Source organism: Sceloporus undulatus, chromosome 1 (assembly GCF_019175285.1).
Source record: "Sceloporus undulatus isolate JIND9_A2432 ecotype Alabama chromosome 1, SceUnd_v1.1, whole genome shotgun sequence".
NCBI lineage: Eukaryota > Metazoa > Chordata > Lepidosauria > Squamata > Phrynosomatidae > Sceloporus > Sceloporus undulatus.
Window position 1 is genome coordinate 169,691,933 of NC_056522.1, and position 26,861 is coordinate 169,718,793.

The window sequence follows — 26,861 nt, forward strand, 5'->3', positions numbered from 1 at the left end:
ATTGGCTCTCTTGTAAGCTAGTTATAGTAAGTAAAGTAGGTTAACTAGAGAGCCAGTGTCGTGGAAATGGTATGAGTGTTTGATTCTGGAGAGCAGACTAGGCTTGATCCCTTTCCCCACCTCCTCCTTTTGTGTCATGTCTTTTTAGATTGTAAGCCTGAGAGCAGGGAACCATCTACAGTGGTACCTCGGGTTACGAAATTAATTCGTTCCGCCGCCGCTTTCGTAACCCGAAAAGCCTTCGCAAGCCGAAAACCCATAGGCGCTAATGGGGAAAAGCCGCGATTTCGTGTGAAATAGCGCCGAAAAGCACCAAAAAAATTTTCGTAACCCGAAAAAAACGTTCGTAAGCCGGAACAGTTTTTTTGAATGGATTTTTTTCGTAACCCGGAAATTTCGTAAGGCGGTGCATTCGTATCCCGGGGTACCACTGTAATTAAAAAGTGTATGCCTCTCTGAGAACCTTTAGGGCTGAAGAGCAGGGTATAAATACCCTAAATAAATAAATATCTGAGTATGAAAACCCACTGGGTGCCCTTGGGTGAGTGAGTCACACACTCTCAGCCTCAGAAAAGCCCATGATGGGGTCAGTTGCCATAAGTCAGAAACAACTAGAAGGCACACAGCAAACAAGCCTGTGAATTACTTTTCAACATTTGCCTGCATTGTAATGGCCCTTTTGAGATAAACTATAAAAAATATGATGTAGAAAGCCAGCATGGTGTAGTGGTTTGAGTGTTTGGACTGTGAGTTTAGAGACCGGCGTTCAAGTTCCGACTCGACCATTGAACCCACTGGGTGACCTTGGGCAAGTCACACTCTCTCAGCCTGTGTGGAAGGCAATGGCAAGCCTCCTCGGAACAAAGCTTGAAAAAAGCCCATGATAGGGTCGCCCTAAGAAGGAAATGACATGAAGACAGACAACAACAAAATATATTTTTATTATCTTTTATTATCTTTTTATTAAAAGGTTATAAGCCATAGAATAGAGGCTGCAAGGACTGTTGTGACAGGGACAGCCGCTATAGAACTGCTTCAAACAGCGAAACGAATCCTCATTTTGGCGAGCAAAAGAGCGCCAATCTCCTCCTCAGGCCAACTGTCGCCAACGCTGATTGGCTGCCTCCTCGCAAAGGAGGCGGGGGAAAGCTGTTTGAAACCCAACGTTCGCCTCCAACGCCATCTGCGGCGGGAAGGGTTTGAAAAAAGAGAGCGAACTGAGCATGCGCAGACCGTTTTCTCCATGCTTCTGTCTTCATTTTTCTTTCTCTCTGCCAGTCAGCTAGTATTAGGTATTACTATATTAGAGTGTCACCAGGGTGACCAATGTTCTCACCACAAAGGAGGACGAGGAACCCTGAAATGTAGGACGTTCGAGAAAAACAGAGGACATGGCCAAATAAAAGGTCGAAACACACACAGAGAGAAACCCATTGAGTAGAGGGTGACCACGTGTCCTCCTTTACCAGGATATGTCCTACAGTTCCAAAATGTCCTCTATTTGGAGCATGACTAAGAAGCATGGAGACAGATAATAGATATCTCTCCATGCTTCTTAGTCATGCTCCAGATGGAGGTCATTTTGAAATTTCTCCTGGACAGAAGGTTGAAATGTAGGGCATATCCTGGTAAAGGAGGACACCTGGTCACCCTATGCTCAATGGGCTTCTAAATGGAGGACATTTTGGAATTCCTCCTGGACAAGGCTGAAATGTAGGACATGACCGGGGAAAAGGACCTCTAGTCATCCTGCATCATGTCAAAGGCATTTCTCTTGCTCCACAGCAACAAGAAAGTGCTAGAACTAGAGGAAGCCAGGCATAAATAATAATAATTATTATTATTATGCAGAAAAGGATTTTCCTATTCCTCTTCCCGCTTGCTATTTGTCTCCCAGTGACACAAAGTAAGAGGTGCCCACAGAGGACACTTGAGAAATTATCATCTTCATCTCGTCGACTGAGGTCCAAAACAGTGCAAAATGAGATCGCTTTAACTGCCCTGGCTCAATGCTAGGAAATCCTGGGAAGTGTAGTTTTGTGAGACATTGAGCCTCCTCTGTCAGAGACACAATAAACTACAATTCCCAGAATTCCCTAGCACTGAGCCAGGGCAGTTAAAGCAGTCTCAAACTGGTTTATTTATTCTGCAGTGTGTTTTGGACCAAAAGTTTGAAAAGAGACTTTGGGAAGAGAAAAGGCCAAATCGTCTGGAAGATGGAAACGTACGCTTTCTTCTATTTCAGTGGTTCCCAAACTTGTGCTCCTTATGGGAATTTTGGACTCCAGCTCCCAGAATCCCAGGCTATTGGCCAGCATGGCTGAGGCTTCTGGGAGATGAAGTTCAAAATTCTCTTAAAGGGCACAGTTTGGGGACCACTGTCTGTGACAGGGAAAGGGGGGCTGGGACTGAGAGTGGATAAGGAAGTGAGCTCCAGTCCCTATTGGTTATCCCACTTGCCAATCCGACAACAGCTTGCGCAAAGGCGGGAGCAACGGGAGAGGCTCAACTGCAGCTGCGGGCTCGCTTTCTGATTGGACAGGGAGTTCGGGGCGGGGTTGGGATGCGGGGAACGCCATTGGCTGAAAGTTTTTGGCCTCAGGTGGGGCTGCGACGGTTGGAAATTGAGAGCAGCGGCAGCACCACCACCACCGTCTTCGCTTGGGTCTCATGGAGATGGAGGAAGAAGAAGGAGGTGCGACGGCGGATGGTGATAGTGAGGCTGCTGGCGACGGTTTCTTGGAGGTGAGCGTCCTACCGTTGCTCCTGTCCAAAGCACACTGCAGAAACAACCCACTTTGAGACTGTTTTAACTGCCCTGGCTGGGGAACCCTGGGAAATGAAGTTTATTGTGGCACCTGAGCGCTCTCTCTCTCTCTTTGACAGAGAAGGCTCAATTAAGAGGTGATATGATAGCCCTGTTTAAACATTTGAAGAAATGTCATATTGAGGAGGGAGCAAGCTTGTTTTCTGCTGCCCCAGAGACTAGGACCCAGAACAATGGATGCAAGCTCCAGGAAAAGAGATTCCACCTCAACATTAGGAAGAACTTCCTGACAGTAAGGGCTGTCCAACAGTGGAACACACTCCTTCCTCAGAGTGTACTGGAGTCTCCCTCCTTGGAGGTCTTTAAGCAGAGGCTGGATGGCCATCTGTCACAGGGGATGCTTTGATTGTGATTTCCTGCATGGCAGGGGGGTTGGACTGGATGGCCCTTGTGGTCCTTCCAACTCTACGATTCTATGATTGGTTACATTGAATTAAACATTTACATTCCTGTATATTCATTGGATGTCCTGGCATACGTCTCATAGTATATTTCAGCACTATAATTTTCAGCTCCTGAGTTTTAACCATTCTTCTAGAAGTCCAAAAGCACATGGAGGACTAAAGTTTGGAAACCACTGAGACTATACAGTACACTCATCACTCCATGTTTGCGGATTCGATATTTGCAGATTTCATTATTCATGGCTTTTATTACTATGTTCTCTCTAGGAATCTCTAGGTCCTCCAGTGCAACTCTGTGGTCAACTTTAACTAGCAAGGCCTTTGTAGCTCCTCTGGTTCAGTTCTGTGGACGTTGACCACAGAATGGCACTGGAGGACCTGGAGATTCCTAGAAAGAATACTCCACTAGGCATTTGTAGCTCCTCCAGCACAATTCTGTGGTCATTGTCTATCAGACGTTGACCACGGAGTTGCGCTGGAGGACCTAGGGATTCCCAGAGAGGTGTCCTCTCAGGTAAAAACATGGTGTTTTTGGTATTTGCAGTTTCTCCACATTCACGGGGGTCTTGTGCCCTTAACCATAGCGAATATGGAAGGACAAGTGTAACTGTATAACATGAAGAGACTCAGGACATTATTGGAGTTGAAGGTGCTAGTCCTCAGGCATGGCATAGAACCGTTCAGGTGACTTTGAGCCAGCCCTTGGGACCCTCTTTCCACCAAAGCCAGGCTGTGTGACTGTTCAGAGGAGAAAGTAGCAAACAGGAGAGCGATGCCCACTTCCTTAGGCTATAACTGTTCATAGCGTTGTTGTTGCCTTCGAGTGTTTCCCGCTTATGGTGACCCTGTCATGGGGTCTTGACAAGATTCCTTCAGAGGAGGTTTGCCATTGCCTTCCCCTGAGGACACTGAGAGAGTGTGACTTGCCCAAGGTCTCCCTGTGGGTTTCCGTGGCCACGCCAAGAAGCAAACCCTAGTCTCCAACATCACAGTCCAAGATCCCCTGTCCCCCACTCCTTTGCTCTGGTTTTGCGGACTCAGACCCAAGACCCCCGCAATATACAGATTAACATGGAGATCACTCCTTCCTACCCAGGGTCACACAGTGTGTGTGTGTAAATAACAAATCATCATCTAATCAACCAATAGTCGCACCATGAAATCAAGGATGGAGCATTTCAATCTGGTAATCCTTATATATGTTTGGATGGGTACCCTCGCCGGAAGAGATCTGTCTTGAGTGCCTTTTTAAAGGTATCTAGAGTAGTAATGAGACGGATCTCTTCCGGCAGGCTGTTCCACAATTGAGGAGCTGCAGCAGTGAATACTATCAGAAGTTGTTGTCAGTCTAGTCCTATGGTGTTCTAATATATTATTTCTAGAGGTTCTAAGAGTGCGGGAAGGATTATGTAGGGAGAGGCGTTCCCTCAAGTAACTCGGGCCTGAGCCATGTAGGGCTTTAAAGGTGATAACCAACACCTTGTACTGTGCCCTGATGCTAATCAGCAGTCAGTGTCTTCCATTGTCTTTTTATTTTTATCTTGATCATTTAATATGTTCCTGTTCCAATCATACAGCACCACCACCCTTGGTTTGAATTTCCCTTTGAATTTGTGGATCCTGTGGACGAGGCTTTTCATTCTTCCTTTTTGTTGTTGTTGTTGCCTTCAGTTTATCTGAATTGTTCGCTATAGTAATTTTCTTTATCCTATTCACTAGTCTCTGAACAGCTGCGTTTATGGTTCTGGTTCTGTTCCTGTCTCCCTTTCTTTTACTTTTCATCTCCTTTACTGCTTGAAGTGCTTCTTCTGTTATCCATTGTTTCTTCTCTTTCTTTTTGGCCGCAGATAGTGTCTTCCTGCATTCGTCCATGATTATGTCCCTGGTTTTTGTCCATAGCTCTTCTGATTCATGGGCAAACTCTGCCAAAAACATAAGGTCCTCATCGTGGGGAGAAGTGACTAGTGCGATGCCACAGGATTTTGTCCTGGGCTCAGTGCTATTCAACGTCCTTATCAATGGCTTGGATGATGCCATAGAGGACATGCTTATCCAATTTGCAGATAACATAAAATTACCCCAGAGGATCAAAATTCAAAATGACCTTAATAGAATAGAAAGCTGAGCCATTGCTGTTGGACAAATAAGTATGCTTGCATATATCAATAAAGATTTTTAATGCTTTCTTTCCCATAGGTTCGTGAAAGAGAACATGATTGTGAAATAGGTGAACTATCAGTTCAACATGAGGATAAAATGAAAGAGATACAGACTGAATTAATAAAGGAGCAAAAACAAATGGAAGCTAAACACGAAGAAAGCATTCAACAAGCTGAGGCACAGTATTATCAACAATAATAATTCATACATTCCTTGCTGCCGCAAGTACAAAAAAAAAGCCATCTCCCCAAAATAAAATTATTCTAGAAGATAACAGGGCATGTGCTATGTAGTTTGTATAAGCCCCTCATCTTGTTATGCACCCTCACCATATGAATCACATATACCCAGGCAGCAGTTGATCCAGTGTTGTACCATGTTGTGATGAACTGCAGAATTAGTTAGAACCTTATGATTAATTTGGATTGTGGTAGAGTGGGAGAGCATAATATTGTTTGGCATTTCATTGATACCAGTTGGAAATGTTTATGGCATACAGATCATATAGTGGGCCCTGGGTATCCACTGGTGTTTGGTTCCAGGACACCATGAAGGTACCAAAATCTCTGGTTGCTCAAGTCCTATTTTGTACAATGGCTTAGTAAAATGATATCATTTACATAAAATGGCAAAATTAAGATTGGTTTTTTTGGGGGGAATGCTGAGGGGGGATATGTTCGAGCTGTGGATGGTTGAATCTGTGAACGTGGAGGGCCAACTGTATTTTGCCAACCTAATATTATAGCCTTTGTAGGGATAGGAGCAAAGTTAGAGTGAATTTCAAATCCTGCCATCTAAGCCCTACTTCTGATGGTCTTACTATGTTTGCACCCTGTAATGGTTTTGCTCCAGTATCATGGGCTAGACTAATGATTCCCAAACCTTCGTCCTCCAGATGTTTTGGACTTCAGCTCCCAGAATTCCTAACTGTTGGCCAAACTGGCTGGGGTTTCTGGGAGTTGGAGGACAAAACAGCTATAGGACAAAAGTTTGGAAATCACCAGGCTAGACAGCTGATATTCTAGGGCTTCCATAATGGCATAATTGGACCATAGGACTGCACTGTAAGTAATAGTTAATAATTATACAAAAGGATAAAGGGGCTCAAGCTTGACTCAGGCTTGCATCCTTCTGAGGTCGCGAAAATGAGTACCCAGATTGTTGGGGGCAATTAGATTACAGTTGTAAACCGCTTAAACGCTGTTAGTTCAGTATGAAGCTGTATATAAATGAATCCGTTTTGTAAGAGTGCAAATTCTTGTGGTATTTTTCTTCCCTGCAGATCCTACACGATCTTAAATTGGAAGCTCTAAGACTAAGCGCAAACAATATACACACATCACAGTTGGAGCTGATACAGAGTAATCTGAGAAAAGAGAAGGAAACTGCCCTAATGGAACTGCGTGAAATGCTCAAGGATAAGCATGCTCAAGAGTTAGCGGTTCTGCAAGGTCAATACCATTTTGAATTGGAGCATATTAACAAACAGAATCATAAGGAAAAAGAAGAAATGGCTTTGAAGCATCAATATGATATGGGTAATAATTTATAAATCTGTACTAAACATTTGGTAGAACACTAGGTTAGGCTACTTGATGGGTATTTAAATTACAATTTGGGGGCAAAAGGGATACCAATTCTGAAAATTATTGTATAATAATTTATTATATCAGTAGTGCTCAAACTTTTTACCTTGGGGACCTCCCTTTACATCTACAGTACATGTTTTTCCAGTATTTTCTTGCCTTCTTACAGTTCCATCACATGTGATAGTACAGTACACCCGCATTATATGTGGCTTTCAGCATACGCTGAAAGCCGTGCAGGGAGGAAGAGGCGGTGCGCCCCATAGGGACGAACGGGGTGCACGCCTGTGGTACACACATGACACTGCACCACCGCATGCACGAGCCCCATTCATTTAATTGGGGCTCGAGTATAGGCGTTTTTTGTTTTACGTGGGGTGTCCAGAATGGTGCACTGTAAGTCCTGTCTTTTTCTTTACACTTCCAACATTTGTGATTTGCGTCTTTATGCATTTTTGCTAATTTTACTGACTTTAAATGCCACATATACAGCATTTTATAATTCTCTTTTAAGATTTTGTGCTAATGTAAAATTTATTTGTTTTCTCCCAAGAGCTTTTCCATTTCTGCTATTTTGCTACTAATATCATAATATTTGGAAAACTTAAAAAATATTGATGTCATTTTAAAAAAAAAACAGTTAACATGTAATACAGTGAGCCTGTTGTTTTGGCAGGCTAGCTTTCTGCAGATTAGAGCCCCACCCTATATTAGCCAATGTGGCATGCATCTGTCACTGCCTGCTGTCTAATAGGGGCTTCATCTCCCACTTTTTTCCCATTGGGGTGGGCTGGAGCCAAACCTTTGCAAATGAAAAGGAAACCCTTGTAGTTCTGCAGACAAAACCCCCTACATGCCTCCCCACAGTCCTCCCCCAAAGACTCACTATGTAGCCACGGTAGGCTCTGTGAGACTAGGTATTGCTCTGACCAAAAATCCACAACAACTTAATGTAAAACCAAAAAGTTTATTGTAAAGAATAAGGTAGAAGCACCTTGGACCACGTCTTTGCTGAATCTGAAGGACTCCCAATAGAAACTGCAGTTTAAAACCCCAGACCACCTCCCTTTTCCTCCTGTTCCGCCCAAATAGCCAACCTCCCTTTTCCCCCTTCATCCCAGAGAAAGGGATTCTACATCAAAGCTGCTCTAGCGAAGTGCCATTTGGTTCCTAAGCTCCTCTGTCCTGAGAAATCTATGGATGCGGGAATAGAGGGTGTCTGTTAACCATCACTCCATCATAAAGCTGCCTGAATGGCACCAATTGCTTGCTGCTCTCAGCTGACAGTTCCTGATACGTGATCATCCGCCGCATATCCCATGGTGGCCGCCACTCCTTCCCAGGATGCCTTTCCAATTGAATCCTACAGATACATACCTTTATTTAATACATACATATATTGCTAACACACCCTAAGATTTATATTTATATACGAGAATGTGTGTGTGTGTGTGTGTGTGTGTGTGTGTATAGATTCACTACTAGATAGGATAAGCAGCTTTAAACAGTCTGCCACTCCTAAGATGCTGCTTTGAAACATTCCAACACATCATACCCCAAGTAAAGGTTGTATGTACATATCACCAATGTGCATGTAACTAATTACTAATTTAAATGACTTAATCTAAACTCTTTAACTCATCATGACAGAACCCCGAATGAATAAATGAATGAAGGGGGTTTGTGACAGGCTCCCCCTAGGCTATTAATTGGCTGATGGAGGGATCGGAAGAGCATATAGCTATGTCCTTGTAGCTGATTCTGCCCTCCAGCCTCAGTCACTGAATAGCAATGTGGAGAACGATGTGAATCCAGGAGGGGGACCTTTGGTCATTGCAGAGGGTGCAAGAGAATACCAACCTTTACAACCACCAAAAAACACCCCTTACATAGGTATCAGGTGGAGGTAGGCCTGTGTATGTCAATAATAGGATGCCAACAATTTGTTGTATTACACTGGTAATGTATAATTGACGTGGACAGTTTCTTTTTAAAGAGGAATAATACTGTCCAGTACACCCAAAACATCTTTTTTTTCCCTGAATCAAACACAGATTTATGTCTAAAGAAACCTTAGGTGTTTCATTGTTGATTGTACGGGACAGTCTAACTCTTTATTCCACTCAATTCTAACTTTATCATTATCAATATTGACCTGGAGGGAGTGAAAGTGAAATGCCATCGGGCCCGGTCTCTATTAAGAAGAAGAGCCCTCCCTGCAGTCCATCTGCCTTGGTCCAGGCCTCAGAGGGAGAGAAGAACTTCTGGACCTGATCTCCTTCCCTACTACCATTCCCTTCTCCTTTTTTGTTGTGTCTTTTTAGATTGTAAGCCTGAGGGCAGGGAACCGTCTAATTAAAATAATAATTGTAAGCCACTTTGTGTGCATGTTGATGGACTGTAAAATATTCTTCATAACAGAGCTCCATTTTAATTTTAGTGGAACATAAAAAGATGGCAGACGAGTACCATCTGGCCATGAAAAACCTGCAAACTGAACATGAGCAAAAGGTGAAAGAGTTGACAGAGCAGAGCAAGAAACAAGAAAGAGAATTACAACAAGAGGTAAATATATGTTTGTTAATGAAATTTTCTCCTTAATGAACATTGTGTGACGACCTCCACACCACAATCCACTTCTATGATGGCCACTCTAGACTCTTAGGGTTTAGTAGCGTGCTTTGTGTTTTAAACGCAGGTCAAGTGGTTCTTGAAACAATAACAAAAGTTTATTTAAAAATAGAAATGTATAAAGTATCAATGTTATGAAGCTGTTATTATAATTTTTCCTTGTGTTACTTAGTTACATTTGCACTCTTTTATTCTTAGACTTAGTAGTAGCTTAGGTTTCTTAGGAACCAACTGTTTCCAACCATATGTTTTCTTTGTTACTGATACCCTTCACTTTCACATATTTTCTTTAACCACCCCAGCACTTCCCTGTCCCTCTTTGGGCAACTCTCATGACTAACTCAGCCACCAAAGCTATTGTATCCTGCAGGATAATAAATAACTGAAACCCTCTTCCAGACTTCAGTTATCTCTCGACTCTCTCAGTTTCAGACTCTAACTATGTACAGTGGTACCCCGGGATACGAATGCGCCGGGTTACGAATTTTTCGGGATACGAAAAAATCCCATAGGGATTTATTGCTTCGGCTTACGAAGGTTTCTTCGGGTTACGAAAAAACCGCGGCGCTATTTTCCGCCACCGGAGGGCAGCAGAGAGCTATTTTTCCATTAGCGCCTATGGGAATTCGGCTTACGAAGGTATTTCGGGTTACGAAATTAACCGCGGAACGAATTAATTTCGTAACCCGGGGTACCACTGTATAAGTGTCCCTCACTGGACCTAATAGACCCTTCCTGGTCTGCAACCAAACTCTAACAGTTCCCTCTGGAGCTCCCAGAACACTGTCTACTCTTGGACTCCACAGATCCCTAACTGTCCTATCAACTCTCAAAATTTCAACTGACCAAACCAACTGCCTCGTGGAATGTTCAAATTCCCCCAGTCAGCACCTGATTGGCTTAAGGCCTCTGGCTGGTGATTGGCTGGTTTGTAAGTCTGTTCACCACACATAGAAATCCTGTTTTTTGTATATACAGAATTGGGCATTTAGATAAAAACTACAGCCAGGCGGCAATAGTACATGGAAACATGTATGGTAGAGAATAAGAAACAGTGAGGTAGAAAAGAGACAAAGCCTGAAGAGGTTGAAAATAGCCGAGTGTGTTTCAATCTGGAAATATTTTTATGGTGTTCTTCAGGGTTGTTAGAAGAAAAAGGGACAATATGTAGATAACAGGAGACAAGTTACAATTTGCAAAATCAGTTATATGATTTTGCAAGAGGAGGGGCTGGGCAGCACCTCCCTGCTTTGGAAAAACATGGAAGAGTCATAGCTTTTCCACCAGAAAGGGTGAAAATGCTGCAGGTGACAGGCAAACTTAGCCTCCTTCCCCCAGGATGAGTGTGATTATTGGTGGAGAAGATGTTTGTAGGCAGCAGAAGACAGGGTGCATATAAAATGATAGTAAATAATAAGTAATAATAAAAATAAATTATAAAATCATACTGCAGAGAAGTTTATTCCTGGAAACTGGTAGTTGCCTGAGTAGGAGGCACAGTATTATAGTCCAATGTTTTAGCGTGCACCAAGGACATCCTTATCATAATATCTCTGCAGCAGAATGGAGCTTTGGAATGTATGAAAACTCAAGTTTTAAAGTAGATGGATATACTCCACATTTCAACCATGTGGGACTAAATTGTCTAGTCTCAATATCAGTTCATTTCTTCTCCAGGAAAACTATTTCTTCATAGCAATACAATCAGCCCTCCTTATCCATAGATTTTTTTATCCACGGATTCAAGCATCCACGGCTTGAAAATATTCAATGAAACTATAAATTCCAAATAGCAAACCTTGGTTTTCCATTTTATATAAAAGACATTTTGCTATACCATTATATTTAATAGGACTTGAGCATCTACGGTTTTTGTTATCCACGGGGGGTCCTAGAAGCAAACCCCAATGGATACCAAGAGCCCACTGTATTTATACTTTCTCACCTTGCCCTTAATAGTTAACAGTAGTGCCTTGGAAATTCATTGTATGGTTTTTGGTACCATAGAACCTTATTTGGTACAATGTATGAAGCAGGAATGTGACTTCAAGAATTTAAATTTTCTAGTGATGAGTTCCCAAGCCTTTTTACTCCTTAAAGCAGGGGTCGGCAACCCCCGGCCTGCGGGCCAGATGCGGCCCGCGGAGGCGGCAGGACCGGCCCCAGCCCGGTCCTGCCGCCTCCTCCTCCACCTGGGCCGCGTGGCCGCGCTGCCCTCCTCCTCCTCCACCGTGCAGAGGAGGAAGAGGAGGGCCGCACGGCCTGGGGCAGAGGAGGCAAAGGGGGAAGCCCTGCACTGCACTCGCTGCCTCCCCATGCAGGCCCACGCTGCCCTCCCCGCGCGGCCCTGCGCGGCCCACCTCCTTCTCCTCTGCCCCGACCCGCCCCCAGGCCGCGTGGCTCATGGAGGAGGGGGAGGAGAAGGAGGAGGAGGAAGGAAGAGGTGGTGAGTGGCCAGAGGCCTCAAGGTTTTTTTAATTTTTATTTTCGGTGCTTTTAATGCTAACAAGTCTCCCTTGTTTTGACAGTGATAGTGTGGTAGTGGTGGTGGTGGTGGTGGTATGAGTCAGCTTGAGAGGCATGCAGGCACTGTTTCTTAAGCCGAGAGAGTGTCACCTTGCAAAGTGTGTTTTGTGTGCTTTTAATGCTAACAAGTCTCCCTTGTTTTGACAGTGATAGTGTGGTGGTGGTGGTGGTGGTGGTGATGATGATGATGATGATGATGATGATGATGATATGAGTCAGCTTGAGAGGCATGCACGCACTGTTTCTGAAGCCAAGAGAGTGTGACTTTCCAAAGTGCCTTTTCTCTGTGTTTTTGGTTCTTTAATGGTGATATTAATATCAGAAAGCCTCTGAGGCAAGGCCAATGTAAATTGCTGTGATTTTTACAAACTCATGCGCAGTGAAGAAAAACCACAGTCCCTTGACCAAGTACACACTTCTGAGAAGTACACTTGGTGCAAGGACGGTGAAACCACCTTGACATGTTCAATATGCATAGCCATGTGAACCCATGTTTAATGTGAAACCCAAAGAGTTTGGTTATGCAATAAGCCTCTGAAATATGCAAGAGGCCATCTTAAGTAAAGCCATGTTAAATGCCCAAATGTGCTGTTTGGAATGGGGGGAGGGGAGGTTGGCCAGAAAGGGAAGTACATTTCTGCCATCTGTCTAGGAATAATGCCCAAATGTCCTCCATTTTGATCATGCCTAAGAAACATGCATTTATATTAACATTTTTAAAAAATCATCAAATTTTTTCGCATGTCCTCCATTTTTAAAAAATGTGTCTTACATTTGAAAATGTTGTCCTATATTATTTATTATTTAATATTTATTTTTTTTGGCTCCCCCCCCCCTGTTTTCTGGGGGACACCAACCCAGCCCCCGGCTCAAAAAGGTTGCCTACCCCTGCCCCAAATTGTCTTACAGTACTTAGGGAGTTGATAGATAATTTAAACTTCATGTTATCCATAGTTCCTAGCTCAGGAGTCTTTCAAAGTGAAACAGATGAAAATGTAATGAAGAAAAAGCATGATAAGCTTCTGATGCATGTAGCCAAATGACCATATAAGTAAGCTGTTTGATATGTTGCTTGTGTGATTTTGTTTTTATACTGGTCAATGGCCGAATAAATGTTATTACTATTAAGCTGTTTTATCAATTTCTGTCAGAAAATAAAATACAAAGCTATGAATTATGGTGTTATGTAATAAAAGAAAAATTAATTTAGAAGCCTTGGTTCAGAGGATTCCTCCTAGGAACTCGTGATTTTGCAGGGAGCCTTAGAGGCAGTCTGAAAACTTCAATTTTTAGTGAAAAGTGTCATAATTGTTTCTTCCATAGATACAGAAGCTAAAGGCTGAGTCAGAAGAAGAAATTAAACAACTTTGGTCTCAGTTGGATAGTGCACGGGCAAGTCGACAAGAATTAAGTGGTATGTTTAACCATCAGACATTTTACAGGTTCTGTTGTTCATCTTGTATTGTAAACTGTAGCTAGTTATTTTTCATGATCTAGTAGTGATATTAGAAGAACATTTAAGCACTTGATAATGAATTTATTGCCAATATCTTTGTTTTAATGCTTAGCATTTGTTTTCTTGTCCTCCACCCACTCTTTCCTGCATATGTAGAGTATATGAATGTTTTTGGAATTTTTTGTTTGCTCTCAGCCAGGTTCTTTCATATTCATCTGGAATTGAATCCTATACCAGGATCTGATGTAGCCTTGTGCTCACCTGAGACTTAATAAACAGGACAACAAGGAAGGGAACCTGGCACAATCTAGACCTGGCATTCAATTCAGCCACTGAAGAAGAATGGTGGTGTGGTTTCTCCATCACATAATCTGATTGTGTCATATTCAGTAGTGGCCCCTGGAAAGCTCCACCTGCTGTTGCTACTATCATTACTGTTCTTCATGTGTGAGTAGTTGTGACAGGCAGTCCCAAAAGTGTGGGACATGCATTTTTCCCACGTGATAAACCAACATAGCCCACATCAGTCCAATTTGTCACAGCCCTGGAGTTGTGAGCATTCAACACTTCTACCTGTCTAGATGGGAGGAGTCTCCATTCTAACTCCCTCTCAATTTTTGCTTTAGATCCATTGTGCTGATGAGAGTGTCATAGTGCAGACCTGGGCCCTTAGCCAGTCTTCTCACCCAAACCATTGTACCTTCAGTCCACCCTGATGGACCACAGCTTATCTCAGGGATGAGCAAAGTCTAGCCCCCAGGAATTCTGATGGGGGGGGGAAGATAATTTTGTTTATTCCCCAAAATTTGTTTTTTGTCCCCAAATGCCATCTAAGGGATGTAGGGTGCATTTTTGCTACATTTTAAAGAAAGTCTCTCCTGGTAAATGGAGCAGGAGGCCTAAAAATGAGGCAAAATGCCCCACCCCCACATTCCCCAGACCAGGAGTGAATGTGCAGACTGTAGCTTGCAGACAATATGTGGCCCCTGTGCCCACTTTTGTGGCCCTTCAAGGCTCCCCACTCCCTCAAAGTCCCCAACCTCCTTAATTTAAAAAGCAGCATCCTTTCCAGGCAATTTTTGCCCTAAAATCATGCAGTAAATTCCCCACACTCATAAAAAAACATGCAAAATAACCCTGTAAGCATCCCCAAACCTTCTAGAACCTGCAAATACATCTGTCCTGTAGAAAACAGCAACTGGGAGAAATGCACTGTCCTGTTGCTATTTTGATAAGGTCTGCAGATGAAATATGTCTATTTTTCTCTGCAGTATCTTTCAAATGATGACATTGTTTCTTTCTGTTGCCATTTTGAGAGTGGCTGCAGAAGAAAAAAAATGTTTGGGCAGGGGTGGGGGTGGCTCATGGCAGGAATTTATTGTGAGTTCTTTCAATTTTCATATTTGTATTATTGATTCCCCAAATTTCTGAGTCATAATCAATATTGGCAAAACCTTTGCCTTATATACTTTTAAAACAGGACAAAATTAGCAGGAATACTTAAAATTCAATAACCTGTTCAAAGTACAATACAGGTAGATGCTTTCAATTCTGCTCAACTTTGTCTGCTCAACAAAATGTACAGCATTTCCTAAGAGAAGCAACTTTAAAGTCTTTTCCATCGTGGGACTTAAATCTAAATAGGTTCACAAAACCACCTTTTGAAACTATATCAGAGGCCACACTTAGGTTGTTGGTGGCTTTTTTAATAGCAATTACTTCAGCCAGGAAATCAGTAAATCCTAATTCAGCTTTATCAGTAAATCTTAATTATTGTAAAATAGAGAAGTTAGATCCAATGTTCACACCTAAATGTCCAAACCACAAGATGATTCCAGAGGTTCTCTACCTTCCAACATTCAGTCCTAATCCAAACATCTGGAGAGAAAAAAATGGCATACATTGCATTAGATGTAATAAAGAGCAATAAAGGCATATATAAAAAGGATGAGATCTTTTAGAAAAACAGAATCTTTATTTGTTTCATACAGTCCGAGAAACATTGGGCAAAAAACATCGAAGACAATTATTGGCAAGTGGATAAAGGCATATACAGTGGGGCCTCCGCATACATGGACTTTTTTTAAGCAGCTTTGAGCGTACGCGCTCAAGCCGCTGGGCGCGCGCGGGGCACACATGGCAGCGCGTCCCATTCAGTTGAATTGGCGCACGCACCCGTTGCGCCCTGCATGCGCCCGTTGTGCCCCGCGCACCTCCGTGCCGCTGTGCATGAGCCCCATTGTTTACAATAGGGCTCGAGCATAGGCGGAAATCGCCATACGCGGCGGGATCCGGAACAGATCCCCCCCGTATGGCGAGGTTCCACTGTATCCTACTATGCTATGACTGGGAAAAGAAACTGAGACTAGAACACATTTGGGCACATGCCACAAGGTCTATGGCCACTACATTAGCCTTTTTGGTATTAGGATCAATTATGTGAAGCTGCCTGATGGAGTGAACCATCAACTTTCATAAGTTTCATTACAAAGTTGATAAACATCAATCAGCCAAGGCAGCATTTGGTAGGATTGTTCTACAGTATGTTTTATCAATAGATTAGTCCCGCCCAGAGAAAGGGCTTGGGTATATCCCATCAGTCGTGAATTGCTCCTCCGGCCATCTTGTGAATGACAAATTAGACTAACCGTGAAGGTGCATTCAGAGATGGCCAGAAGACCAGTCCACACCAGCCCTTAATATAAGAATAAAAGTTAAATAATAGCTGAAATACAATTTTGATATCAGTAAGGCTTTATAAATAAACTGAAGGAGGAGGGCTAGAATTCAACATAATTTAACAGAAAAAGAATTTAGAACTTAGAACTCCTGCACAGACCTGGTTGGCATGAGGAAAACCCAACAGTTGTGGATTGGTCCTCTGGCCATCTCTGAATGCACCTTCACTGTAAGTCTAATCCATCATTCAAAGAGTGTAATGGGTACTTGTTAGGATGTAATGGGTGCTGTTAAGACTTAACTATACTCAAGGAGCTTAAGTCTTAACAGAACCCATTTCATCCTAGCAAGTATCCATTACACTTATAATGGGATATATATATCTGTCTCAACATAGGCTAGGTAACAGTAAAGATTCTCTCTCTCTTACCAACATAGTCTATCTTTCAGCATGTTTGGGCAGTTAATCAATCAGGAACAGATATGAATATGAATGAATATTAGCCATAATCCTGCCTGTGATACAGTAGGAGTTTTGGCTGCCTGGCATTCTATTTGCCTCAGCCAGTTCAGCTCCAAGAAAAGTTATTCTTGTCCACATCTCACACTATTGTTAGAAGCACCGGTGTTCTCTTCCCTTATCTTATTTACATTTTAGGCATTTTGGCCCGACTCAAGGTACTGCTAGGTACACAATAATACACACACATTCAGATACATCTAGCCTTCTGTCTTATATCTTATACCATATATGGTGTGCTCTATAGGTTATATCAGATTACTGTACTTCATAGGTTTGTTCCCAGGCCACACAGTTGGACTGCAATAGGTTTACTGCAGTTCTGGTAATTTCTTTTTAAGGGCAGTATAAGACACTCTGGTTGCTGCCCATCAACCACTTGAAATGGAAGAGGTGTTCTTCTTCAGGTGCAGTCTTATAACTGTTTATTTAGAAGTAAGCACTGTTGTGTCCTTTGGACTTCTATTTAGAAAAGCATCTAATAGAAGTACATGTTTAACAATGTAGTGGCATGAGTATTGTGATGTACTTCTTGTTGTTATGTGCCGTCAGATTGTCTTTGACTTATGACAACCCTATGAATGAGAGACTGCCAAGAGTTCTGGTCATCCACAGCTCTACTCAAGTCTTGCAAACTCATGGCTTTGGCTTCCTTGATTGAGTCAAAGAAAAGTTATATTTCTAAAGTAACATATTTGAAGATAAAACTTATATCCATCATTTCTCCTATCAGAACTGAAAGAACAACTGATTGCTCGCACATCACAGATGGAGGAAATAGAATGCCTGAAAAAGGATTTTCAACTTAAATGGGATAAAAAAAGAACTGAACATGAAAATGAACTGGAACAATTAAGAGTTTATTTTGAACAGAAATTAAAGTCTGTTGAAGAAAACTACCAAGAAGAATTAGCAATGCTGCATCAGAGAATGGAAGAAGTCAAGGATTACTCCTTGTTAGAGATAGAAAACAGCCAAGAACAACATGTGGAATATGGGTGATGTTCTTAATTTAATATTAATCTGTTGTATTTCTTTGGTGATTGTGATATTAAATGGTCAATGAAATATTTCTGCATTTATGATGGTCCTTAGATATGGCAAACAGGATAGATGGTTGTGATTGGCAAACTTCCTTCCAATTCTTGTGATCTTGGCTTTAGCCACTATTCAAAGCTTTGCCATGTTTGGCATAAGTACCAACAATGATGAATTGAATTTATATTGAATTTATATTGACCGTGATGACTAGCATTTGATGAGCTTGATATTCCTTCTTTCCATTTTTAAAGTCCCTAATGTTATTTTGGAGAATTAAGAAAGCTAGTATCTTTTATCAAATGTATGTGCGTTTGGACCTTGGTACCTATTCCGACACACACACACACACACACCTCGGCGCACACAGATATCGAAAAACACGGGACCTCTCAAGTCCCAATCTTCCTAATGGTGGTGCAATGTGCATTTGCTGACTAGCGTGGTCGCATGCATGCACCTCCATTGGGGACACCGGGGGCTTGCTTTCCACGGATATTAAATCCGCAGGTGGAAAGTCCATGGATAAGGGGACCCCACTGTACCTACAATAGCTTTCTTTCTGACTCGCTTTTCTAGGAGATGTTTGTGTATTATCTACTTCAGTCTAGCAGTGCTAATTTTTTAATTACTAAGCAGAAAGGCATTACTTTTACCCAACTCAACCTTTATCCATATGAGAATCAGAAACATCTTAGTAACAAGTGTATTTAATGTTCACAAGCTCAACCTCTTACAGTCTTTAAGAAACTAAGACAGGGGTAGGCAACCTTATTGAGCCGGGGGCCAGGTTGCTGTCCCTCAGACAACTGGGGGGCCAAAGCCAAAAAATAAATAATTAAATATTTTTTTTAAAAAAATAAATAAATATATAAATAAACTAGGACAAATGTAGGACAAAATTTTCAAATGGAAGACACTTTTTTTTTAAAAAAGGAGGACACGCGAAAAAATTTGCTGATTTTTTAAAATATATTAATATAAATGCATGTTTCTGAGGCTTCTATAGACAATTGCCCCCCAAAGATCTTGGCGGCAGGACCGGGCTGGGGCCAGTCCCAAGGCCTCGCCGGGCCGCATCCGGCCCGCGGGCCGCAGGTTGCCTACCCCTGAACTAAGATATGTAGATCCGCAAGATATGTAATCCATAACACTTTGAGTGTGGCCACATTTGTAAACCCTAAAGAGTTGGGAACCATTTTTTTTGTTTCCTTGCTGCATATCCATATGACATATAACCTAAGGAACAAGGGATGAATCTGGCAAGAACAATTTAACAGATAAATTAGACAATGTATGTAAAATGAAAAGTTAAAATATGTAACAATTAGTAACTGTTTCATTATAAGCATATATTTACTTTACAATAAAAATGTTAAATATGAACAAATAAAATCCCCCCAATCCATTAAGCTATTTTATAATATTTCTTTATTTTTAAATGACTCAAAATTATTTTTATTAGATAAAATTATCTAGGACTAAAATCACTTCATTGTAGAATAAACTAAATTCATGGTAAAATTAAGTAAAAATAGATAATTCTTAGTTTTATATCAGAATGGGAAATTGATATTTAAATTAACTTAATCAACAGATTAAAGACTTCTTCTTTACAGGGGAAATACTTTGAATAATTCAAATGGTTTGCAAAGCCAAAGTTTCTGTTGGACTGGTATAGGTTGAGTCTCCCTTATATGAAATCCTCCCACATCCAAAACTGTTGGAGCTACAGCACAAGTCCTTTTTAAAAAATGTACTTTTTTAAAAAAGACATGAAAAATAGAGTGAACTTTCTGATGACAGGCAGCAGATAATAGGACCCACAAAGAGCAGCCTGCACTCTGATGGTCACCCTGAAATCCAAGTTGCTCTCTCCAGCCGTGTCTCTCTGCATTGCATAAATACTGTGCTATTTTATTTTATATAAGGGACATGATTAAAGGGGCCAGATGATTGTAGAGGAGATCTCCAGGGAGCTCTCCATCCACCCTCGTTCACCTTCATGGTGGTAGTGGCACTGCTGGTCCTTGGTTCACAAGGCAGTAATATGTGCAAAGAGGTTTCCTGTTGAATTTTGGCACCAAACCATGTTACAAATTTTTGATAAAAGATTCTTTATTTTTTCCAGACTGGTTTCCAGTTTAGAGACAAGGCAAGAATGTTAATCTCTCAGTCAGTAGGGTTTTGTGTGTATGTAGATGTTACTGAATCACACACATGATCTGGCTGTAGCTTTTTCAAGTTGGGGGTTGTGGACTTGTGGCTTTAAATCAACCCCATGTTTAAGCTTCATTGCACTGTCAGTCATGCTTAAGCCTTTGCATTCCTGTCTTTAAAAATGATACTTACATTTACTTTTTGAAACTTCTATCTTCCCCATACAGTCCATCGACCACACTTTTAGAAGAAACAACTGAAAAAGAGAGGCGAGAGCTATTTGATCAACTAGCTCAGCAACTGGAACACCACAAGGTAAACCTATTGTTCTTACTGCAGAAGAATTCTATTGCACAAGAGTCCCCTGGTTATTAGACAGCATATTAAAAATATAAAATGACAATTGTGTAAGTATGAATAGGAAGTACATAATCAAACCAACAGCAAAATAAAAGTGCTAAAAGCACTTAAATGTACTGTATAGGACAGGGGTAGGCAATCTGCAGCCCGCGGCCCGGATGCGGCCTGGCGAGGCCTTGGGACCAGCCCAGTCCTGCCGCCGATTGCCGCCGGGGCCTTTGGCCTCTTGTACGCAGGGGCAATTGTCTATAGAAGCCTCAGAAACATGCATTTATATTAACATTTTTTTAAAAATCAGCAAATTTTTTCACGTGTCCTCCACTTTTTTTTAAAAAAAGTGTCCACCATTTGAAAATTTTGTCCTACATTTGTCCCGGTTTATTTATTTATTTATTTATTTTATTTTAATTTTATTTTTTTATTTTTTTTTATTTTTTATTTTTTTTGCTTCGGCCCCCCAGTTGTTTGAGGGACAGCAACCCGGCCCCCGGCTCAAAAAGGTTGCCTACCCCTGGTATAGGATAATGAAAAGGCCAATGTAATGTTCCTTTAGTTTAAGTGGGGTGCACGCACACACACACACACACAAGTTTCTAGTATTATGAAAGTCAAACAGCCATTGCTTATAAAAAAGTATCTTTTCGCTAGTAATATGACACATGACACACATGACCTACTTGATATGTTCTATAAATATGTCAAATGTTAACTATCAAGTGTTAACTGCTTAAACATTATAGTATCATGCACAAGAAAACTCAGTCAGTTTCATAAAGCTTAAATATGTATTGCTCCTTCTTGTTTCATTTAGGAAGAACTCAGCTGTTTACAGCTTCATTTGGATAAAAAACACAGAAAGGAAGTTGAGTTGTTAAGGTATTCTCTCTCATCTGAGTATCAAGAGAATCTGATGAAGATGAAGATGGATCTGTCAGATAGATACACTTCTGAAATTGAGCAATTGAAAAGAAAACACTGCTTAGGTCTTGAAGAACTCCGTGCCAAAATTTCAGAGGAGCACCTCAGAGGTAAGGCTCATGAATTGTGGCCAAAATTACGTCTACCTGAAAGATGGTTGCCCTTTGATGTAATCTAGTGCTGCAGTACATTGAGTAGTTACACTTAAGACATGACAAGTGTTTTGAATGTTTCCTTCTCTTTGAATTTAAGTGCAGGGATCATGTTGGGATTCATATTTGATCAGCAATCTGGCTATACATTCAGAGAACAATGTTATATTTTAATGTCAAATCGTTCCTATAGAAGGTCTATGGACATGATTTGCCATTTTTTTCTACAGGAGGGTCCTGCAAGTGGCTGCAAAGGTCCCTAGAACCTCAAACGTTGCCCACTTAGCTAATGATCTGTATCTGACATGCCATGCTTTTAAATTATTGCAGATTGCTTGAGTAATGGTGGAGAAGACATGGTGGAGACACAAATACAGTGGTGCCTCGGGTTACGAAATTAATTCGTTCCGCGGCCGCTTTCGTAACCCGAAAAGCATTTGCAAGCCGAAATGCCATAGGCGCTAATGGGGAAAAGCCGCGATTTCGTGCGAAATAGCGCCGAAAAGCACCAAAAAATTTTTCGTAACCCGAAAAAACCTTCGTAACCCGGAACAGTTATTTCCTATGGGATTTTTTCGTATCCCAGAAATTTCGTAACGTGGGTATTTCGTATCCCGAGGTACCACTGTAGTCGTTAAACATTTAATATGAGAACTTATTTCCCAGCAGACAGGATCCTAACCTCCTGTATTCTGGGTTTAGCTCCTCCTATTTGCTCCTGTAGGCAGGGACAATAAACAAAAGACCGGCCCCTATATAGGGAGGAGCTAGCCCCCTTGGGCCTCAGTCTTGTTCCTGCCTAAGCTCCTAGCAGGATGTTCTCTTCGAGCCAGCGAAGTTTTTCCTTTCTCCGAAAGTGGTTTGAGAGTTTTCTTGGCCTTCTCTTCTTCTCCTCTCTCCTGCCCTTCCCCCTTTCCTTGGTGGTGGCTATGGCAGAGGACCCCGAGAGCATGGGTGAAGGGCCATCCTTAACCCAGGCTTCCCTAGGTCAGGGTCTGCCAGCTCAACAGAGGGAGCTAGCTTTAGAAGGAGACCCATTGGGATGTGTTTGCTGTTGCTCTGCAGCTTCTTTACTACAGCCTTGGAAGCATGAAGCAGACTTAATATGGCAAGGGCTCTCAGGATTGGAGAAAGGTCTTGGCTGTGCCAATGACTCTCCCTCTCCTCCAAAGCTGCCCCCTTTCATGGTGGGAGCACAGGAGATTTCTGCAAACAGCATTGCAGCACATGGGAGCCATGGGAAGAGATGGTGAGGGGTATCCCCTCCATGTCTCTGTTTCTCTGCATCACCTCAGCCTGTTTAAGGCCTGGGATCAGTGAGGAAACTGGCCAGAAGTCATGGAAATTTCCCTTCTCAGCATCTCTGCTCAGCCCATTTGGGCCAGAGTTCAGAGGATAGGCCAGCCAAAAGCCATGGCAAAGGATTTCTCTGCATCACCTCTGCCCAGCCTGAAACGGCCAAGGTCAGAGAGGCAAGCCAGCCAGAAGACACAGGAGAAGGGTGAGTACCAGGGGCCCTCTCTCTCTAGCCACCAAAGAACCTTTGCCAGATCTAATGCCCTCGCTCAGGGCAGGCATTGCCATGAGGCCTCTGCCATGGCCATTGTAGGCACTATGTCTAACATAAGGTTTGGGACTCTGCCAGGAGGGCAGATGGGGCATAAACCCTTGGTCTCCCCCTTCCGTCCCATCTCTGGCCCCAATGGCACCCAGGACCCCAATAGGTGTGGGGGATCCTTTTGCAGACTAGGAAACACATGATGGTGTTGCCAGGGTTCCTGCACTTTCATTTTGAATTCTTATTATGCCTCTGAGGGAGAGAGAAGGCTGGCCCAGTTCCATCAGGGGCTGGCCTGAAGAAAGAGGCTCACTAACTGTCATCGTTCGGCCTCGGGGGAAGAGAAGGCTGGCCCAGTTCCACAGGGGCTGGCCTGAAGAAAGAGCTCCTCCCTCCCTAACTGTCATCGTTCGGCCTCTGGGGGAGAGAGAAGGGGGCCCAGTTCCATCAGGGCTGGCTGAAGAAAGAGGCCCTCCCTCCCTAACTGTCATCGTTCGGCCTCTGGGGGAGAGAGAAGGCTGGCCCAGTGCCATCAGGGGCTGGCCTGAAGAAAGAGGCTCCTCCCTCCCTAATTGTCATCTTTCGGCCTCTGAGGGAGAGAGAAGGCTGGCCCAGTTCCATCAGTGGCTGGCCTGAAGAAAGAGGCCCCTCCGTCCATAACTGTCATCTTTTGGCCTCTGAGGGAGAGAGTAGGCTGGCCCAGCGTCATCAGGGGCTAGCCTGAAGAAAGAGGCCCCTCTCTCCATGATTGTCATCCTTCAGCCTGTGAGGGAGAGAATAGGCTGGCCCAGCGCCATCAGGGCTAGCCTGAAGAAGAAGAGCCCTCCCTCCGGTCCATCTGCTTTGGTCCAGGCCTCAGCGCTAACCCGAACATTGGTACTTACCGTGAAACGTTCATTTCCCAGCCGACGAGAGTCCTAGCATCCTGTATTCTGGGTTTAGCTCCTCCTATTTGCTCCTGTAGGCAGGGACAATAAAACAAAGACTGGCCCCTATATAGGGAGGAGCTAGCCCCCCTGGGCCTCAGTCAATAAACAAGCCAAGCAACTAGTAAGGTAAATCAAGGAACTGAACTTTAGTAATATCAGCTAAGGTTAACTAGAACACTTAGAAAAAACTAGTTCAAGAACAAACAAGAACTCAGAAAACCAATCCAGCAACGGAGAACAAGGCAGGTACACCAACAGGCAGGTGGGTTGGAGGCTGCGGCAGCACCCGGGTGGACAGGATGCTGGACCTCGTCTTGCTGGAAATGAACGTATCACGTAAGTACCAACATTCGTTTTCCCAGCAGACAGGGTCCTAACCTCCTGTTTCTGGGATTTACAAAAGCCCTCTCGAACTGGGAGGGAAGTGCTGCTAGGAGACTGTGGCCCCCGACACAATCTGTTGGAGGACCCTCCTTACAAATGACGCCTCAGCGGACTGAGACACGTCCAGTTTGTAATGTCTTATGAAGGTCGAAGGGACTTCCTGTGGCCGCCCTGTAAATGTCTGACACGGAGGCGCTAGTGGCAGGGCCGCAGAGGTCGATGCACTCCTGGTTGAGTGCGCCATCACCCCCTGGGTGGATGAGATCAAGAGCTCTCTCTGAATACAAGACCTAATCCATAACTCAAGAGTCGAGACTGATACCTTGCATCCCAAAGAGCCTGGAAAAAGGAAATGAACAATATCTCAGATGATCTTAAGGTTGAAGTCCTCTTGATGTAGATTTTGAGGGCTCTGCGCACATCCAATGTGTGCCAGGTCTTTTCCAAGTCCTTCTTAGGATTGGAGCAGAATGAAGGCAGGACAATGTCCTGTGACACCTGAAAGGCTGAGTTGACCCTAGGCATGAAGGTAGGGTCTGGACAAAGGCACAATAAGTCTGGTCTAAAATTCTTATAATGAGATGGTCTATAAGGAGGCAGAGGACTCCTCTCTATGTTGTACAGCTGCATGGCTGTAAAGCAGTGCTTCTCAATTATTTTCTGTCTGCCCCCCTAGGAAGAAGAAACATTTCGCGCCCCCCGCACGACTGTAAATAGTATCATTTGTCTATAAAATTATTATTAGTACACCTCTGCATAACAGAGCCTCGCGCCCCCCTTTACGGGCCTTGTGCCCCCCCTGGGGGGCCCGCCCGACTATTTGAGAAAGGCTGCTGTAAAGGAAGCTGGACTTGGCCCAGCAGGAGCTGAAGCTTCCAACTCTGGGGCTATGGGCGCCGCCATTTTGCCGCCCAAAATGGCAGCGCCCAGAGCGGCGAAAAGCCGCGATGGGGCCGGCGGCGGCGTAGCGGCGGGCCTCTAGGAGGCCCGCTGCCGTCTCGGGGCCCTCCAGGAGGGCTCCGGCGACGGCAGGGCGCTCTGGGAGGCCCTTTGCCGTCGCTGGGGCCCTCCAGGAGGGCTCCGACGGCGGCGGGGGCCTCTGGGTGGCCCTTTGCCCTCGTTGGGGCCCTCCAGGAGGGCTCCGCGAAGGCAGGGGGCCTCTGGGTGGCCCTTTGCCGTCGCTGGGGCCCTCCAGGAGGGCTCCGGCGAAGGCAGGGGGCTCTGGGTGGCCCTTTGCTGTCGCTGGGGCCCTCCCGGAGGGCTCCGACGGCGGCAGGGGGCCTCTGGGAGGCCCGTTGCCTTCGCTGGGGTCCTCCAGGAGGGCTCCGGCGGCGGCAGGGTCCCTGGGAAGCCTGTTGCCTTCGCTGGGGCTTCCAAGAGGGCTCCGACGGCGGCAGCGGGCCCCTGGGAGGCCAGTTGCCATCGCTGGGGCCCTTCAGGGAGGCTCCTGCGGCACGGTGGGCCTCTGGCGTCAGGGGCCGGCAAAGACGGGAGGCTTCCAGCACTGGCGGTCCCCGCCGGCTCTTTCCCGCCTCTGACAGGCCTGGAGCCCCGTCATGGTCCGGCAAAGAGGAGGTGGCCTGGCCCTGGGGGTGGAAGCTCTGCCCTGGGGCGGAAGCTACGCCCCTGGAGGTTGGAGGCTCCACCCGGCATGCGGCCCCGCCCCTGGGGGGGTGGAGCTCCAGCTCCCCGGCTTCGGCCCCCCCAGTTGTCTGAGGGACAGCAACCCGGCCCCAGCTCAAAAAGGTTGCCTACCCCGCTTTATAGTAAACTGGCTGCATGATAGAAGCTGGCTTGCTCCTCAACCCTCCCACTTGCATAGGTTCCTGGGAAGGGCAGAGGGGGCTGCTGTGGGACATGGCTCCCCATTTATTGAGGTATGTCTGGATCCTGAAAGGATCACCTTTGATGGAAAGGAGAGGCCAAGGGCCCCAACTGTTCTCAAGAGTGCCACAGTTTGGGGCAGCCAAACACAATTGGGGTTGAAGGGAACTCTTCACCCCTGATATCCACAAGTGGTTTCCCCCTTTTTGTTGTTGTAATTTTTGGGAGGGAACAGGAGGATGTGCTCTCTATAGAATCCTTGGGTTGGAAGAGACCCCAAGGGCCATCCAGTCCACCCCATTCTGCCATGCAGGAACTTCACATCAAAGCATAACCAATAGATGGCCTCCAGCCTCTGTTTGTAAGTGGGTGGCAGAGGCCATGCTCTCTTGGGGGAGATGAAGCCCTTTTGTGCTTTTTTTTGGATGCTCTGTGGCAGCCAAAAAAAGACCATTTTAGAGTTGAAAGCTTCAGCTCTGCTGGGCCAAGTCCAGCTTCCTTTACAGCCATGCAGCTGTACAACATAGAGGAGGAGTCCTCTGCCTCCTTATAGACCATCTCATTACAATAATAATAATAATAATAATATAAGTTTTATTTATTACCACCCAATCACTGGAATCCGAGCGTTACAACAGGGGGATAATAGACGGTTCCCTCCTCAGGCTTACAATCTAAAAGCACGACACAAAAGGAAGGAATGGTGAGGGGGGGGGGGGAATAAGTCTAGTATTCTTCTCTCCCTCTGA

At 44.2% G+C, this 26,861-nt stretch overlaps 1 protein-coding gene across 1 annotated transcript in view; it reads left to right on the forward strand.

Annotated features, from left to right (window-relative positions):
- Positions 1 to 2,587: 2,587 nt before the first annotated feature.
- PCNT (pericentrin) overlaps positions 2,588 to 26,861 on the forward strand; it is a 132,152-nt gene continuing 107,878 nt past the window's right edge. The window contains 8 exon segments of the mRNA XM_042471181.1: positions 2,588 to 2,745; positions 5,428 to 5,568; positions 6,674 to 6,929; positions 9,418 to 9,542; positions 13,458 to 13,548; positions 17,523 to 17,787; positions 20,215 to 20,302; positions 21,159 to 21,375. Coding sequence (XP_042327115.1) covers positions 2,671 to 2,745; positions 5,428 to 5,568; positions 6,674 to 6,929; positions 9,418 to 9,542; positions 13,458 to 13,548; positions 17,523 to 17,787; positions 20,215 to 20,302; positions 21,159 to 21,375 — 1,258 coding nt within the window. The 5' untranslated portion in view covers positions 2,588 to 2,670.